Below are 17,245 nucleotides of genomic sequence, written 5' to 3'. Positions count from 1 at the left end.
CACTATAACAAAATGAATTAAGACTCTTTATCAGCGTTTTTCTTGGCTTAACACCAGTATACATTTTATAATTAGTCATTTTTAACAAGATGCCTTGCCTTATTTTGTTTCTTTTGAATGTGACACTTATTCAAGATGATTCCTTATGCAGCTTTCAGTACTAGACGCAGGTTGCTCCACTTTAAGTAAAGGCATGTAACACTTTCTAAAGAGGATTGTTTTTTTTGTTGCATGTCTCTAGCATTAGTAGTATAATATGTAAGGTCCCTTTTCCTTCAAGGCATGTCTGTTTTCTGTCTTAAAGCTAATCTAGCTCTTTATTTTTCTTCAGGTATTGGTAACTTATCACACCTTTAGAGTTTTTCATTAGAGAATGATTTCATTTCAATCTCGTCTTCTGTCTCACTGAAAATCTTTTGTGTGTTTGTGTGTATATATACCTTGCATAATTTTGTCCAGCATTGGCAATACCTTGTATAAAACCTCATGAGTTCAAATTTTCCACATTTAAACTATTGTATACATGTTTAATAAAGACTGTGGGGATTGTGTATGTTGGGGGGGGTGGGGTGGGTGGGGGGGGTAATGTTCTAGAATGAAGTGTTTTTTTGTTTTTATTTGCAAAATAAAAGCTAGAAAACCTGTATTTGATTGTTTACATTTTAAGGAACAGGTGCCTGACTTGTATATTTGCCAATAGATGATTCTAGGAGTGTGATCAGAGGTGGCAATGTACACATCCCAGCAGCGAACCTTACACGAAGAGCGCCTGCATTGAATGCATCTAGTTTAGCAAGAGATTGCATCCATAATGTATGTGAATGGTTTACATATTTGTTTCTATGCATTTTCTCCAGTGTGATGTTGCCATGGCTTTTCGCATTAAAAATTATAAAACTGCTGGTATACCCACAGATGCAGTTTGAAGTTTTCTTTTTGTCCTCCACCCTCCCCTTCAAAAAGTGATCGTGGTCAATGCGCATCCAAGGAAATAGCGCTTTCTTCAGTCTCATGGTTATATAGTTAATTAATAGACATCTCCTAGCGCTGTTTTGGAATGCCATCTACTGGCCAAACATTACTATTGATGAAACTGGTGCCATAACTTCTGTGAGTTTGTCTTCACAAATGGGCTCTTCTGTGCATATATTTAGTTTCTTTTAACTGGACATGTAACGGTGAAACGTGAGGAAGGGATGTTTTATATGTGCATAATAAAGGAAGGACATTGGTTTGACAACACAACCCAAGTATAGGAGATAGACTTGTACTTTGCGGCGCTTAGTCCATAACTTGTGACACACGCAGACAAATTTCTGCCTTTATCTTCAAAACGTTAAGAAAGAAAAAAAAAAAAACCTCAATAATTATCATAGCAATGTATTTAATAATGTGCTGCGATTCGTTAAATATTTGGGTTACTGTGCGTCTGTTTCGCGGACTTGCCATAACTTACGGGTTACATATCCATAGTTTAAAATCCATACAATTCGGCAGGATGAGGTTCAAAAGAGTCCATGAAATGTAATGAATTTGTCATGGCGAAAACTGCTAACTTAAATGTTGTAAATAAATTAAAGTTTTTGGCATTTTGAGGCTTGCAGCACTGACCAAAGTGTAACTTACTTAGCTGTGTACTTCAGTTGTGTTGTTGTAGTTTATATTAAATTGCATTCAACTTGTGTGAAGGAAACTCAATTCCAGCTTCGTTTTTAGGAGGAGAAAAACTGCAGACTGGGAATCCTCAAGGTGAGGGGCGGGATTACAATGGGGTCAAAGATTCTTTGTGGGGAAAAACGGAGAAAGAAACTTACCAACATAAAATATACATTTCAGGTATATTTATTTAATAAAACATTAATAATTATATTCTCATCGCTTTTAACAGTATTGCGGACTTCTGTGGGGGAAGTAGACCTTGATTTCCAAGTGAATCCCCGGGATTGTTGAGATCCGCTCTGTCGAGTTGGTGTTTTTAAATAGTTCTTCGAAAACTTTTACTTGCATGTATTTTTTTAAAGAAAGATACATACATAAATATCAACTAGTCAAAGATTAAATAACGCTAACGACAGTAATTTGACAGATTTAATTTGTTTTCTTTTGCGAGCAGGAAATCACGAGATGCAAATAGGGAGAGAAGTTAGTTTTCTGAAACGGTTGGTTGGTGTCGTATTATGTGGTTTATAAATGTTTCTATCAAGTAGTATTCACTTATTTTACTTTTAACTATTTGTATGTATGTATGTATGTATATATATATATATATATATAATTGTGAACGGAATTATAAAAAGTAGATAAACACGACACGGACCCTTCGGAAAGAGTGTGCCTCCACCCGTGAGGGTTTATTTACACTGTGGAGAGATTAGAGACGTGTTTGTCACATTGAAAGAGGAACTACTGCACTAATATAAATCATAACTAGACAGACAAGTGTCGGTAACACATTATTACAACAGGCAGTTAAAAGAGTTACAAATAGACTGACCGAATATATATCTATATATTGCTAACGGTAAGTATGTATTTATTTTTTGGTCTATGTATGTATTTAACATGTGTGTTTGTGTATCATCATTTTCAGCCTTTATCGATCGCCTGCTGGATGAAGGCCTCCCAAAGATGTTTCCAGATGTCTTATCCTCAGCTTGCACCAGCAAAGCTTATTTAATCTTCCCGTCTTTAACTGTGGTCATCTTCCAGGTCTTTTTTAATCTCTTGAGATCCGTTCTCTAGCTTCTTTTGTCCGTCTTTGTTCTGTTATTGTTACTATATGAATTGCCATTATATCATCTTCATTTCATTTTGTTATATATATATAAACAAGACAAAAACTATATATATATATATATATATATATATATATATATATATATATATATATATATATCCTTGTATTGAGTGTGTGTGTATAATATATATGAGAGAGAGAGTGTGAGTACAAATGTTAAAATGGCAATGGGCTGGAGACGTTGACACATGGCAAGAAGAACAGATGATAGATGGACAAAAGAATATCAAAAGACGCCTTTATCCAGCAGTGGATCGAAATAGGCTGATGGTGATGAAATGTGTGTAAATGTTTCGAGCACAACTGTAATGATAGACCATGGAAGATGGGTAGACAGGAGGTGTACATGAATATCTCCATTTGCACCTGCTACTTTAGACTGTTTACATTTTTTCATAATTACTTTCCTGGCCATGAAACCTTTAAGGGAATTTTCTTCACTGATGGTGTGTTTAGTTTTACGTTACATTATCTCAAAATGAAATATAAGAGAGAACCACGTGTACAGAGAAACTCTCATCTGATCCCTGTGCTGTCTGTGTGGACCTATCCATTAGTTTTAGGGGACAAAGACAGGAAGGTACATTGTTGGTTTTAGATGTGTATTTGGTCATGCTCCATGGATGAAGCCTTTTTTGATATGTTCCAACTTGTTCTGCTGCAACAGTGCAGTATAAGTGGAATGCACTGACTCATGTATGTGTTTTTCATTTTGTATTTGCATAACCAGTTTTCCCTGTGCCCTGTTTCTCAGTCTAAAAGAGAAACATTCATTTAACAAATTTTAAAAAAAGTCTCTCAGGTTGGTTAAAATAAATGTATTCCTTGGTGACAAGCAGTATCAATATTTGCAAAGTGTCAGTGTGCTTTGTGCTGGTGACTTGCTTATCGGGAAAGTGCTGGTTGTCATTAAAATGAGGAATTATACCATGCAAAGGGTGTGGTAGGTGAGGGGCATTTTAATCACTTGCTCATTGGTAGGACATTTTGCTCAAATAAGTTTTTTGGGTGTAGTTAGTATGCACTCACATGCATTACTTGGAAGATCCCTTTCACTGTGCAATACTGGTGAGTACAGAATGTATTCTTTATCTTTGTGACTGGCTGATACTAGATGCATTATATGTAGTTATTGGTCACATTAGCATTCCATTTTTTGCTTTTGGCGTTGGAAGCGTTCATTATATGTATCTCATTGAAACATTTCACCATTCTGTCTTTCGGGTTGCCAAACAGCTGTAGTGTATGGTGAAAGTCAGACCTACAAGTGTCTGATTCTTTGGTGAAGGTGGGAACTTATTTCATAACTTCTCTTGCTGATAGTGAACAAGAAAGAGGAAAGAGCAAATGGTGACACAGCAAAAAGTCAACAGGCATCATTGTGATACTCCACATTTGGGTGAAAACTGTCATCTATCCAGATATATAAGCATAATGTATGTTCTGTATCAATCATGTCCAGGAGCTATTCTGGCCTTTGTGCATTTGATTTATTTATTTTGATTGTTCATATTTAATCAAGGAAAAGCACCGAGACTTGAGTTGAGGTCCTGATGTATTTAAAGTTTTCACTGTGTTTTGTCTTAGATTTGTGTAGGCCTACACATTTCATAGCAAGGATTTTATTTGTGGCTTTGTAGTGGTTTGTGTAATTTAACAGTGAACTTTTACCTCCTGGAGTTTAATGTAAGTGATGTGAGAAGGTTTGGGTTCAGTTTCATTTAGTTTAAAGACTCAGACTAATAGTTTTGATCAGTGAAGTCATCTGTGACATTTGTAGGAAGATCCAAGGAAGAATACTGTAATTGACCTGAGAGAGATTCTTACAATTTAGACAATTTACAATAAATCAAGAAAGAGGAAAGTATCATTTGTCTTGTGTCAAGCAAATCACCTTATTAAAGGTGCTAAATCAGACCAAGGGCTAGTTCAAATAAAAATATGGACCCACCTGTGAATCACAAAATGTAAGTCTGTACTGTGCTTAAATTTATTGTTAGAAGCCACTTTCTACTATAAATCAAAATGCCACAGAGTTTCGTAACCTGCAATTTGTGTGTGGGTCAACGTTTTGATTTATTTGAGCCCTAAATCAGCCTGATAACATTCAGCTTATTTTTCATATTCAGTTTTAACTGATTTTAATTAAAAACAAAAAACCCATATAGAAGTAATGAATTACTTAAAAAAAAAAAAAAAATGATTTGACCAGCTCTTAAGAACTGTGCATGGAGGGAATAAAATTATAATGAAAAACCTTGTGCATTGTGAACCACTGAATTGTGTTTGTGTGCTTGCAGGCCCTGTAGCATCAGCCATGTCTCGTTATCTGAGGCACTTCACAGCCGTGGGTGATGACAAACACACATTCGCGCGCTGGCATGACGAGGAGTTGCATGAGCCAGGGGATGAGGCGGGTGAGGCAGCGCCCCCCCTAGAACGCAATGCCACCTTCCGTGACAAGCTGCGCGGCCTCTTCGGCTCCGACAAGTTCCAGGTAGTACCGAATCCCACAAATGAATGGAGCTTCATTAAAAATAAAAATAAAAAATCATTGTACAATTTAATTTTTTAACTGTATTTTGCAGATCTCTGTGGTGTGCCTCGTTATTCTGGATGCTATCTTTGTGCTCGGTGAGCTACTAATGGATCTCTCTATCATTAAGGCAGACCAGCACAAGATAGCCCCCCAGGTAAATGCACTGACTCCCAACCTGTAAGCAGTGTCTTTCCCATGAATGCATAGATTGTTGCATTCATTATGAAGATGTTACATTTTGGTGTACTCTTAAAACCACACTGGAGAGAAATAAAACTTTAGAAACTAGATCCACTCGTTAAAAGTAACAGGTGGCGTCACTTGCAAGTCCATTAGTACAAACATTACTGGTCTCGCTCTGTGTCCAAGCCAATTGTGAGCAGCATCCCCCAAAGGGCTGTGTGTGAGTTGCCACTGCCAAGTTTAAAATGGGCTTTCCCAACTTGGGAAAATCTAAAATAAAAATTTGCCAATACTTGAGTTCTCTTCTAGTTTCATATTTTTTCTGTTCTGGCCTTGTGTAATAAGAGTTGTTTCCCTAGGCAACTTTCCTTAAAAGCATTCTAACATGTGCATCTGTCATGCAAGCACTGAGTATGTTCTCCTTTTTTAATTTATTAAGTGCATTCACAGCACCTATTCCAGTCACAGAATTCCAGTACAGTATTTTAAGTAACTGATCGGCTGGCTGTCGGAGTTGAAGACTGCCTTTGTATAGGAATAGAACTAACTGGAATATAACCTCAGGGTGTGATCTCTGTGTTTTTGTTTTTCTAGTTTAAGCAGAACAACATACTATAGTCATTTTCTCTGTCCCCAAATGTCAATTAGTAAAAGCCATTACTCATTTACATATTATTGCAGTTCTTCACAAATTTTATTTACTTTTCATTTCAACTGAGCTCCTAATTAGTCCTAATGTATTTGTTCAACTTAGTGAATTTATAATTATTAATCTGAGCCCATTTAACCCTGTTTTGTATTTGATTGTTGGGAAAGGGCTCCTGCTGGCTTGTGGCCTTTTGAGGACTAGATTTGAAAAACCCTGCTTTATTATTAATACAAATAATACATTTGATGTATTTATTTTTGTACTTTTCATATAGAAAATCACAAAGCACATTAGAAATGTAATATTAACAGTGGAGAAAAGGTATACATTTATACTGAAGGATTTTTAGGCTGCCATTGAAAAGTACATAGTGAAGGTTACTGTTTACCAGTACATTTCTTTTTCTCTCTCTCTCTCTCTCTCTCTCTGCTGCATCTTTGTCCAGGTGTTTCACTACTTGAGTCTGGCCCTGCTCACTTTCTTCATGGTGGAGCTGGCGGGGAAGCTTTATGCATACCGGCTGGAGTTCTTCAAGCACAAGTTTGAGGTGTTTGACGGGGTGGTGGTCATCGTGTCCTTCATCCTGGACATAGTCTACATCTCCCATGAGGACGCTTTTGACGGCATGGGCCTGCTCATCCTGCTGCGTCTCTGGAGGGTGGCTCGCATCATCAACGGTGAGCGAATGGCACCTTCATACACACAGCCCTGGCCACCACTGCCCTTGGCCCTAGGAGAGCATCCCTGATGAGCAGCACAAGCTCAAAGGGTTCATGGAAACCAGGATTTCTATTTGAATATACCCCTAGACCGGGAGTGCCCTTCAGAGTGAAAAAAGATGCACATTACAAGCCAGGTCCCTCATTTCTGACTTCCAATGAATAAGGGTAAATTAGAAACTAGGGCTGTCTTGGGTTCCAAGGTTCGTTTGGCAACCAGAACTTTGGAGGTTTTTCCAAATGTTTGAAGGTTCGTCATGTGACAATCACATCGATTTTGTTCTCTCTTGTTAACAGAAACTGACGATGTTTGAATAATTAACCACACATAGCCCATTTAAATAAAAAATATATATTTGTATCATGCCCATTACTTAAATTAAAAGTTGTTGGAAAAATGTAATAAAAAGCCCCTAAATTTCCACTGTCACAGTAAATTGGGTAAATTTAAACTATGCATTATGAAATAATACACTGATCATTTAATTAAAATTTTCTTCTGAAAAAGAGCACTAACCCCCACCATAATAATAATAATAATAATAATAATATATTCCAAAATATATATAATTTTGACACAAGCTCTCAACTGTAGAATGGAGTCTTTTTATTTTAGATAACCAAACTGTTAAGGTTATGGTGTTCTGTTGTCTCTGTGGGGCTAAATATGTGACCTGCCTCAAGTGACCCCACATTATTTTTGTGGGGCAGGCTTGTATGAATCTACCAATAGGATATGAAATTAATACAATTAGTAATATATAATAATATAGTATTCTTAAAATAGATTAACAGAATATGAATATGAAAAACCTTTGATTATCTGTCAGGATTCCCAACTTATTGAATATGAGTTTATCGTTTTATAGATGTGTAGATGAGCATGTCTTTGCTCAAATTTAATTCAACTTGGATAATAATAGAAAACATGGAGAGTGGATATCTGTCTTAAAGACTGTACAATTAGAGTGATGGTGTCGGCGCTAGGGGTCGAAAGAAGAGCAGTGTGGCTAGTCTTCAAAATGACAGGCTGGGGTGTTTTTGGCTGACTTGCATTCATACAAGCTGTGCAACGTGTCGATGAAATCTTTGGAAGACTGTAATTTAGCATTCCTCAAAAACCATTTTAACTGCTTCCTATGGATGATTTCTAGGGCCACACCTTTGTGTTTCCTTTTTATAAAAATAAAATAAACACAGTCTGTAAATGTAGGCCCAGGGCTTTGATTAACAATGACGTTTCCACATATTTCACTTTTTGTCTTGGTAAAATTTTATGTTATATCATTTAACTACTGTTATAATGTTCATCGTTCTTTCTACTTTAGGCTGTTACTAAAGCTGTGCAGTGCTGATGTGTTAAAATGAATACATCATTTTATATGAAACTCTGGATAAAGAAAAATAAATAGATAGATAAATTGGCTTACCCACCCATTGCAAAATTAAAACAAAGCCCTTTTTAAGAATTATGCAGAATGAAAAATGTGGAAAAAACAAATGCCACCATCAAGAATGGGGACTGGAATTTGTGCTTCTCAGGCAAGTCTAGGTTTTGGATTGGGTTCAAGCCTTCGGGACTCTGGCTGCTCCCTGTATCGAGCAGCAGTCACCATTATTTGTACATTTGTTTGCAGGGGTTCTGGTGTCAGTGAAGACGCAGGCTGAACACAAAGTAGAGAAGCTGAAAACAGCCAACGAGCACCTCACACAGCAGGTCCACGAATTGCAACAACACAAAAACCGAACGGTAAACAATGTCTTTGATTGACTTCCTCTCCAGTACATACTGACAGTATGGAAACAAGGCAAATGCACACATTGCCCTGTGACTTATTACTCTTATTATTATTATTATTGTTGTTGTTGTTTCTGAGCAGACATCTGTATCCAATGTGACTGGCATGGTTTAACAATTTCAATTGTTCTACATTTACACAATATTACAGGGAAAATATATTACACATTACACAACTTAAGGTAACAATCAAATCTTATTTGCAAGTACAAGTTCACACACTTTTATACCTCATGCAATGAACTGAAATACCTACATGGAAGTGAGGTGTTTGTTAATTATTAACCTGCATTATAACAGACAAAAAGCTGCAATATCAGTAAGATATGAGAGGCACAAAAGTTTTTTTTTTTTTTTTTTTTTTTTTTTTTTAATGTTTACCAAGAACAAAACATTGTACTGACTGTTCAGGTATGCAATTCCTAGATTGTGCTGATATGTTATTGCCCCATTTTTAAACTCTGCTGTATGAATGCCTTGATGGAGTATCACACAGTAAAGGCACCATGGCTGACATACTTTTTTTCTTTCCCCCCCACCCACAGGAGCAGGAAAATGACCGATTACGCACTCTGTTACAGCAACATGGAATTAAATTCTAGGTTGTGTTTCGGGGAAAGATGGACCAGTTTCTGCAGATCTTCCCACCAAAAATAAGAAAAACATTATTCACCTCTAAGTATAAAATCCACAGTGGGATCCTTGGAAAGCACGGTGGCAGGTCAAGAATTATGTATTTTCTAATGTGATGTTATTTGGTTTATTAACAGTATAGAGTAATGAAAACCCATGCTTGTAGTACAGTTGAAAACTACAATGTATAGAGAGAATTATCAATGGAGCGTAAAAAAAAGTGAACTTTTCTGCTGAAACTGTACACTCCATTTAAAAAAGGCTCTGATATTAAAGGGAGATCTAAACTAAATCCACTGCAGGCTGGCATGGCTGTAGTCAAGATTGAGTGCTATTTTAATGAGATGTGGTAACTCAGACTTAAAGGCAATGCAGTGTGTACTGTAAGGGCATTGTGATAATGTAGCTCATGTATACTGAAATATGTAATTGTGAAAGCCAGGTTGCAAATGTATATGTACTTACTTTGTGTTACTTTAATTGCCACCTCTGCACTTGTGACTTGCCTCAATTGTACCACAACTGTTTATACAATTATTCTCTTCTATGCACTATTGTGTACAGAAACTGCCTAATATAAGTCTAATATGATATGAGTCCAGTGCTATGAAGTGGTGAGTCTTTATTTAGGATTTTTCAAAGGAAAGAAAATCATGTTCAAGCAATATGATATTAAAAGTTTATTAAAGCTGTATCAAAACACACCCCAACATGTACAAAAATAACCATTCAGATATATACATCATTGACATTTCAAAAATAAATAGTCTGTAGTGACACCATTTACAGTTTTTACATCCTCAAGGGCTTTCTGAGGAAAAGAACAAACACACTAGAAATGATCAGGACCTACTTGACAATCATTAACAAACATGGAACAATCCAGATCATCTTTGGGTTTTCACTCGCTCACAGGACTGTAGTAGCTGCACAAAAGATAGGCTTGGAGGGGCTAGGCTTTGGTTCGACAACAGGATGTGGTCTGCAAATGAATGCAAATTAAGATCCTGACGAATGACATTTCAAGTTGTTCTGATTTGATGGTCTGACGTTTTGCAGTTAATCAGCTTGGGCCTGTAACTGAAGGCTGGGGTGGAACAAAAGCCAGGAATGGAGCTGGAGACCCCTGCTCTAGTGTGTTGTATCTTCCCTTTCAGTGATGTCCAGTGTTCCAGTTACATACAATCAAATTTCTGCAACAGCCCTTCCCTGGAGGTTTCAGTGCAGAGGTGCTAGGGAAGAGACCTTAGTATACATCAGTCCAGCTCTACAGCCCGCCTCCTAAGAGACCCCCAGCACCTGTCCGTCACACGAAGGGGAAGAAGAAGTCGAAGGGGAGTGAGGCATCGATGGTGGGTGGGGCCTTGTACTCCGGCTGGGCTGGGGCAGACACTGCAATGAACGTCACCGTGCTGGAAAGTCCCAGAAGCCCAGATGGTTCAGCCAGAGCTTGCTGGGAACACAACAGAGGAGCTTCAGAACTCAGGTGACAGGGCCTGCCTCCCCAATGCTCACACACACTCATTCCCAGAGGCATAAAATAGATCTTTTGAATATTGTCATTGAAACTACGCTTTCTTCATAGACGTCTTGAGATCTGTATTATGACTCACCAAGTTACTGGAGTTAGCCGAGATCCTTTCAGTCACGTTGACGATCTGAGCCTGTGGGTTCACCAGGGACCCATACAGAGTCCATCTCACTTCGAGGTGAACAGACAGGGGAACACTACAGCTCGGGGCACTCTGAAAACACAAGGGCCGAGGTCGTTAATCACATGACAAGTTTCAGGATCTGATGTGTAAGGATTGGTGCATGTTAAGCCGCTGATTTGCTTTCTGCCTCACTTGTGCCATTTATTCCTTGTGAACCCAATACTGAAGATGTACAAATCACGGCTTTCCCCTTCAGATGTTGTCTTGTGTCACAGTGACTCAGACATTTCAAAATGGCAGGCAGTTTCCTACACAAAACTATTAATATAAAGAGAACCATAATATTTAAAAACTAGAAATGTTCCCCTCTCTTCTTACCAAATAGGGGCTTTTTACACAGATAACGTGACGCTCACACAATTATCCTAGAATGTAGTTGCCAGTACTTTTAAAATGAACTTTGGAGTATCAGATTCAAGTCACAAAGTCTGTGAAGAGGAAATAATTTTAATAACTTTGATTTAAAATGTTACACCCAGAATTATAGAACCCAGTAGGCTCGTTAGCTTCTAATGATATGATTCATGATTTGAGTTTGGTAAAACCGAAATGGGAAATATATATGTTGGGGAAAAAAGAAAAATGCTTACTGATAAATTATTAAAGACTTATTCATTATTTAAACATTAACTCTTACTAAACTAAATCACATATTTCCTAAATCAGTCAAATTAAGTATGAAAATCAATAACTTTCTTCCGTGCTTGTGTAACAGAATTGCTCAACTATCTAGGACAGTGGCCTTTTGTAAGGCATTCTTACCAACACGCTGCTCACAGTCTTGATTGGCACCCAGTCCAAGACTTCCTGGGGCTGAGAGTTCCCAAAGGAAGCCACGTACTGGGGGAAACTTTGTCCCCTCAGCACTCCCAGGATCACTTCAGACAGCACTGTGCAATTGTCAGAGCTGTCCACCCTGTAGGGTATACAGTGGGATTCATGTCACATATGTGTACTTCACAAACAAAATCCATGCACAGTGATACAGGGCTCATGCAGACTGATGCCATACAGTATGCCACACCAGTTCACACAATGGACACTACTGTTATTTCAGTTCAGTTTCTTGCAGTATTACTGCTGCTGCTGCTGCTATAGCCTCACCTGAGCGTACATCCTGACACCACGTTCACCCCAAACAGGACTGGACTCCTCTCCCCAGAGCTGTTCAGACAGTCCTGAATGCCTGAACTTTTCAGGACGGTCAGTCCCCCAAACCGGTTTGCACTCTGATAAATGCCAGACGTGCAAGAGACGGTCAAGGACAAAACCCAAAGCGCAGTATTCTGCTTGTGACCAGCTGGCAGCAAATAACAACGTATGGTAATTAACAGCTGCAGCCTTTTGTGTAAAGAGCGCAAACACAGTTAGAGCAGGAAGATGGTAATTAAGATTTTTCATTTTCAGAAGAAAATGTCCTTATGTGGAGCACCAAAGAGGCTTTAAGGCTTGAACTTTTGCACTTAATCCATGAAATCTGCAATATCCATCAGCATAGCAGAGGACCCGCGTAAACCTCAAGCAGAAATACCTCGCCATGTGATCATTTGGTGATGCATGGTTTAGGAGCCTGTTAAATCTGACTCTCTCCACGTCATGTTACACGCAAACCTGTTATAAACAGCAATGAGATCATGAACGCTGCATGCAGCTCTGGGGTGGATAAAAGGATATCCTGCAGGTCGCCAACCAGCCACTAGAGGGAGCCCAAACACATAGCCAGGATTTCCACTCAAGGGGACTGGATGTGTGCTTGCCTGGAAAACAAAGTCAATGACAGTTCTTTTTTTATAATAATAATAATAATAATAATAATAATAATAATAACACCAATATTAGTAGTATTAATATAGTATTTAACCGATAAACATTTAGAAGATGCCTCAACGCACACTAACTTAAAAGCATTTGCATACAGTAAGACCTAACAAATCTAAAATAAACAACAGGTCTCCAAGGATTGGTTAAGCGTACCTGCGTGAAAATAATTTGAAAGTCCTGCTGTAGTGGCAGCATGTCACGGTCAACTGCACCCAGAGTAAAGGCCACTTTTGCATTCACAATGGCCCCGGTTTCATGGTATTCAATCTCGTAGATAACCTGCAGAAAACACAAGAATACGCATTTTCAATAAGTACTGCACTGCATGCGTCTTGCTGTAGCCTATAAGTTAATATGTTGTGTGAAAGGTGTTTTTAACTATATAACAGATGTAATCTTGTGCAATTTGGGCTGCACCAACTGCATGGAATAGAGACAGGTAGGGAGCGAGTAACTTACCTTGAGCACTACATTGCTACACACAGAGTTTTTGTCCCATCCCGGGCTGTAGGCTGTGATGTCAGTGGAGTTCAGTCGAATGCGCGTCCCATTGAGGCTCTGCAGTGTCACAGAGCTCACCCAGATGTTGACAAGCTGGAGAAAAACAATCACACCAAGTTAATCATATTTGCTCTTGGTCTATGTTTATAGTCACATTTTCATATTTAGTTTCCTATTAACAATATTTCAGAAGTCTGGATAACCCCAAAAAACATATGTAGTAGAAGGTAAAGAGTTAATTATAGCTGTACATTATCTCTGAAGGACTCACTCACTTATCTAAGTCTTACACAATAATTAGTACTTATGCTAATTAGCTGCATCCATTCTGTATAGTTTGGTTTACAGTTGTCGAGACAGCCTTGACACTCCCTAGTCATTCCAGCCCAGGACTGTGTTCCACCTTGAGGTTTATTCACTTAACCTCTGAATTGGCCCTTAATTGATTATCCTGTCTGATAGAGATCACTTAAATAATATTGGATTAGTTTGCTTGTGATAGAATGGAGTGTGAAAGCCAAGGTTGCCGACTCCTGCACTACTGTACATACTGTGGTAAAAGTAGTAAAATGTTTGGTCCATAAAAATAAAGACTTACCTCACTGCCATTGTTTTTCATCTGTAATTAAAAAAAAAGGAAAACGCATTTTGAAAAAGTGCCACAACAAAAACATTTTTGTACTTCTGACTGTTTTTCCACAAGAAAGATCTGTCACCCTTAATCGTGAAAGACATTCCTGCACTAAAAGACAACCTTTGGGATACAAGTATAAAGGCAATATTTCTTTCCCAAGCACTCCCCTTTCCATCTCTCTCCCTTCCCCATCCCTCCCCATCTCCCTCCCTGTCTCCCCCTCCCTCGCCACTCACAGAGAGGATTCTGTCCTGCAGGTAGTTGTGGGGGCTCAGGGCAGGCACGTTGGCACAGTCTGTCGCCAAGTCAAGATTCCTAATACACTGCGTCTTCTGGGATTCTAAGAAGGCTGCAGTACAGAGAGACTATTGAATTCATGGTTCGAACGAGTAGTTGACAGCTTGCTTCAAGTATCAATCAATACACTGGATGCCCAGGACCAGGGTTGAGAACCTTTGCTCTGAAGGGACAGTGCTCCAACACATTTCCTATACTATAAATCCGGCAATTGTAGTGATCTAGCTGACACCTACCAGCTGGGTTAGCGTCAGTGCACTGAGAGGTGACAGAGGGGGCTGGCAGCGTGAGAAATCCTTGGATCCCATCTTTGTCTACTGTCTGAATTACATCGGCATACTGAGACACGGAATTAGAAAAACAAAAACAAAAAAACAAGTTCAACAAGATGATCAGGTATAATAAACTCTATAATAAAAGAGTTGATTATTTGATGGGTTAGCACCACAGTTAGATCAGGTGACAATGTTGGGACACTTTGCAATGTAGGAACTCAAAAGCAGCAGCCAGGGACCTGGCTCTGATGTACTTACAGGCTGTAGTTGATGTAGGCCTTTTTTGTTTTGTTTTTTGTAAGCCTCCACTCATTTGCATGTTTATTAACAAGAACAGTGTCTATTTAGTCAATGCATATTTCACCTAGGTAGGCCCTTCACACTGCAATACGATGTAAACAAATCAGCTAACATGGAGGACATTTATAACAACCAGTCCTGACACTTTTCTAGGTATCTGTCCATCACCAATGGCAAACAAAACACAAACAAATGTCACTGCAAATCCTCTCCTAAACCTACGCCTATACTGCTGTAGGAAGTTCTTCCTCAGATCTACTGTAGAAAAATGCCCTGTTTCTTTAAAAATACCTAGGATTAGAAAAGGAGCTAAAGGTAGCTCCTGAAAATATCTGAATGTGCAAGAACATAAGAAAGGTCACAAATGAGAGGAGGCTTATTGGTTGCATGCTAATGACTAACTGAAGAAAGCATGTCAGGATACATTTTATCATGCTTGAGATGTGACCTTGACCTTGCGTGTGAGATGCTGCAAATGTATGGAATGGGTGTTCTGTTATCTTTAGCAGTGAATTATCCAGCCTTGGAGCACCTTCCTTACCAGATAGCCACTGGCAGTTTGGGCATTTGCTCTGCTCGAGACAACATCTGTCTCTCTCCCACTGGAAGAGCTGAAGAAGAACCCAACGAATTTCTGGAACAGACTGTCGAAGTTACCCTCAGTGGGCACCTCTGGGGTGGCAAATTCCAGGGCTGCCATATCTAGAAAATATTAAGACCTATGAGAAAAAACTAAATTCAATCAGATAGCTAAGCTTTCAACTGTTTAGTGATTTGATCAAACTGATATCCAATAATGGGACATTTCTTTAAAGAAACTGCAGTTATCCTACAACACCCAACCTTACTCCATCATCAATTATTTAATTTAAGAGTAGATACGTGTAATTATATTCTTTCATTATTTTTGCATGTTGATTAATTTCACATGAGCATTACTTACAGTTGGCAGTCTGTATACAGAAGACGTTTGGGTTGACCTCCTCCATGGCAGTGGACTGTACCTGTGCAAAACCGTCCGCAGTCGTGTTCAAAGAGTAGAGGACAGCCTGCTGGCTGCAGAGCTGGGGGTCAGCACTGAAATATACAACAGGTTACTTCGTCAGTTTATTTCTGAACCCAAAACTATCTTTCTGCATAAACACAGTTATTGTGATATTATTGCACACTGCATTGCATTGCATTATGAACCTACGGGACACATGAATGTAAATATCGTACATGACTTTCTGCACCGTGCAAGACGTGAAAAGCGCCAGGTCTCCAGCGCAGTCCAGGTCGCAGCAGCAGTTGACATCGCATTGATTGTCCATCGTATTGCACGGACACAAGAGGGAAACTAAACAAAAACACAAAAGGTTTTAGATCAACAATTTCTGGCAGTTGCACTGCTTGAATATTGTTAGCTCATGTAGTGAATCTCAAGTCTTACGGTTAGTTATCGGAGGAGGGAGGGCACCGGAGAGAGGCAGCGATTTCGTGGAGGGGACCGTGGTTGTAGTTATTGCGGTTGAATGAATTGTTGTCCGGGTTGTCGTTTTCGACGGGGAGACTGTGAGAGTCGCTTCTGTAGCATTGGTGGTGGTGTCCACCTTTACTGTTTCCCCGGTGCTCGCCGATTGGGGACCCGCTCCTGTTGTTTTTGGGACGGATGGAGCAGCGATCTCCGTTGTGGTGTTCAGTTCTTTTACATCGGTAACTGATTCGTTACCTTTTACAGATGCTGTGCTGATATCGCCGGTGGGTGTCTGAAATGTAGTAGAAACCTGTGTATGAGCGGTGATCGCAAAAATACAGAAAATTGAAGTCCATAGCAACAGCGCCATTTTTTCGTATTCAACGTAAACAGGTTGCTAAGCTTTTTTTCGCTCCGGAAGTCAGTTGAAAGCATTCTGGGTAGAAAAATAAAAATAGATAATAATACAGTCGTATTTTTATTTTCATAAATTCAAGACAGTCGTGAAATGAAAGTTAATATTTTTATTTGAATGTTGTTATCATTTTATTTTTAGAGAGGCGGTCAAGGTTATATCTACAAAAGGTTACGATGTGAATATGATTTTCGCCATCTTGGCTCCGCAGCGGGATCATTTAAGGACACGATGATTTGATGTCCCGCCGAGCCACAATGGCGTCAGTTTAAATGACCTCCGAGTACAACCTTGGTGTCTTCCAAAGATTTAGGAGGTCACTGTAACGTCATCCGAGTACGCCATATGTTTGCATTGGAATGAGAACTGAGAAACAGCACTGTGTTTGTAATAAACAGGAACATTTGCTCTCTCGCACACACACTCTTGGCCTATGCATGTGTTGAGCACTAAATACATGATGCATTGAATTATAAGGAAAAATCAGTTTTTATTCTACAGTACTGTGTAACA

At 38.9% G+C, this 17,245-nt stretch overlaps 2 protein-coding genes across 5 annotated transcripts; one reads left to right on the top strand and one right to left on the bottom strand.

Annotated features, from left to right (window-relative positions):
• The first annotated feature begins 1,756 nt into the window (after nt 1-1,756).
• On the top strand, nt 1,757-9,914 carry hvcn1 (hydrogen voltage-gated channel 1). Of its 4 annotated transcripts, XM_066689817.1 has the most exons (7): nt 1,757-1,836; nt 2,591-2,709; nt 5,098-5,294; nt 5,386-5,490; nt 6,614-6,845; nt 8,525-8,637; nt 9,231-9,914. In XM_066689817.1, exons 3-7 carry the CDS (start codon nt 5,115-5,117, stop codon nt 9,285-9,287), a joined length of 687 nt encoding a protein of 228 aa, XP_066545914.1. In that variant the 5' UTR covers nt 1,757-1,836; nt 2,591-2,709; nt 5,098-5,114; the 3' UTR covers nt 9,288-9,914. The 4 variants fall into 4 exon arrangements, with proteins under 4 accessions (XP_066545914.1, XP_066545916.1, XP_066545915.1 ...); XM_066689819.1 differs by lacking the exon at nt 2,591-2,709; XM_066689818.1 differs by lacking the exons at nt 1,757-1,836; nt 2,591-2,709 and adding an exon at nt 1,919-2,521.
• Nucleotides 9,915-9,983: 69 nt separating this feature from the next.
• On the bottom strand, nt 9,984-16,714 carry LOC136712965 (tectonic-1). Its single transcript, XM_066689813.1, has 14 exons — nt 16,294-16,714; nt 16,083-16,200; nt 15,805-15,938; nt 15,403-15,563; nt 14,523-14,625; nt 14,226-14,338; nt 13,954-13,974; nt 13,314-13,448; nt 13,008-13,133; nt 12,708-12,790; nt 12,138-12,278; nt 11,796-11,949; nt 10,932-11,063; nt 9,984-10,771 (listed from the first exon to the last, which is right to left on the bottom strand). Exons 1-14 carry the CDS (start codon nt 16,685-16,687, stop codon nt 10,625-10,627), a joined length of 1,962 nt encoding a protein of 653 aa, XP_066545910.1. The 5' UTR covers nt 16,688-16,714; the 3' UTR covers nt 9,984-10,624.
• Nucleotides 16,715-17,245: the final 531 nt, after the last annotated feature.

Source organism: Amia ocellicauda, chromosome 17 (assembly GCF_036373705.1).
Source record: "Amia ocellicauda isolate fAmiCal2 chromosome 17, fAmiCal2.hap1, whole genome shotgun sequence".
Lineage (NCBI taxonomy): Eukaryota > Metazoa > Chordata > Actinopteri > Amiiformes > Amiidae > Amia > Amia ocellicauda.
The sequence above is the reverse complement of the archived record's forward strand: the minus strand, read 5'-3'. Positions and strand labels throughout refer to the sequence as shown.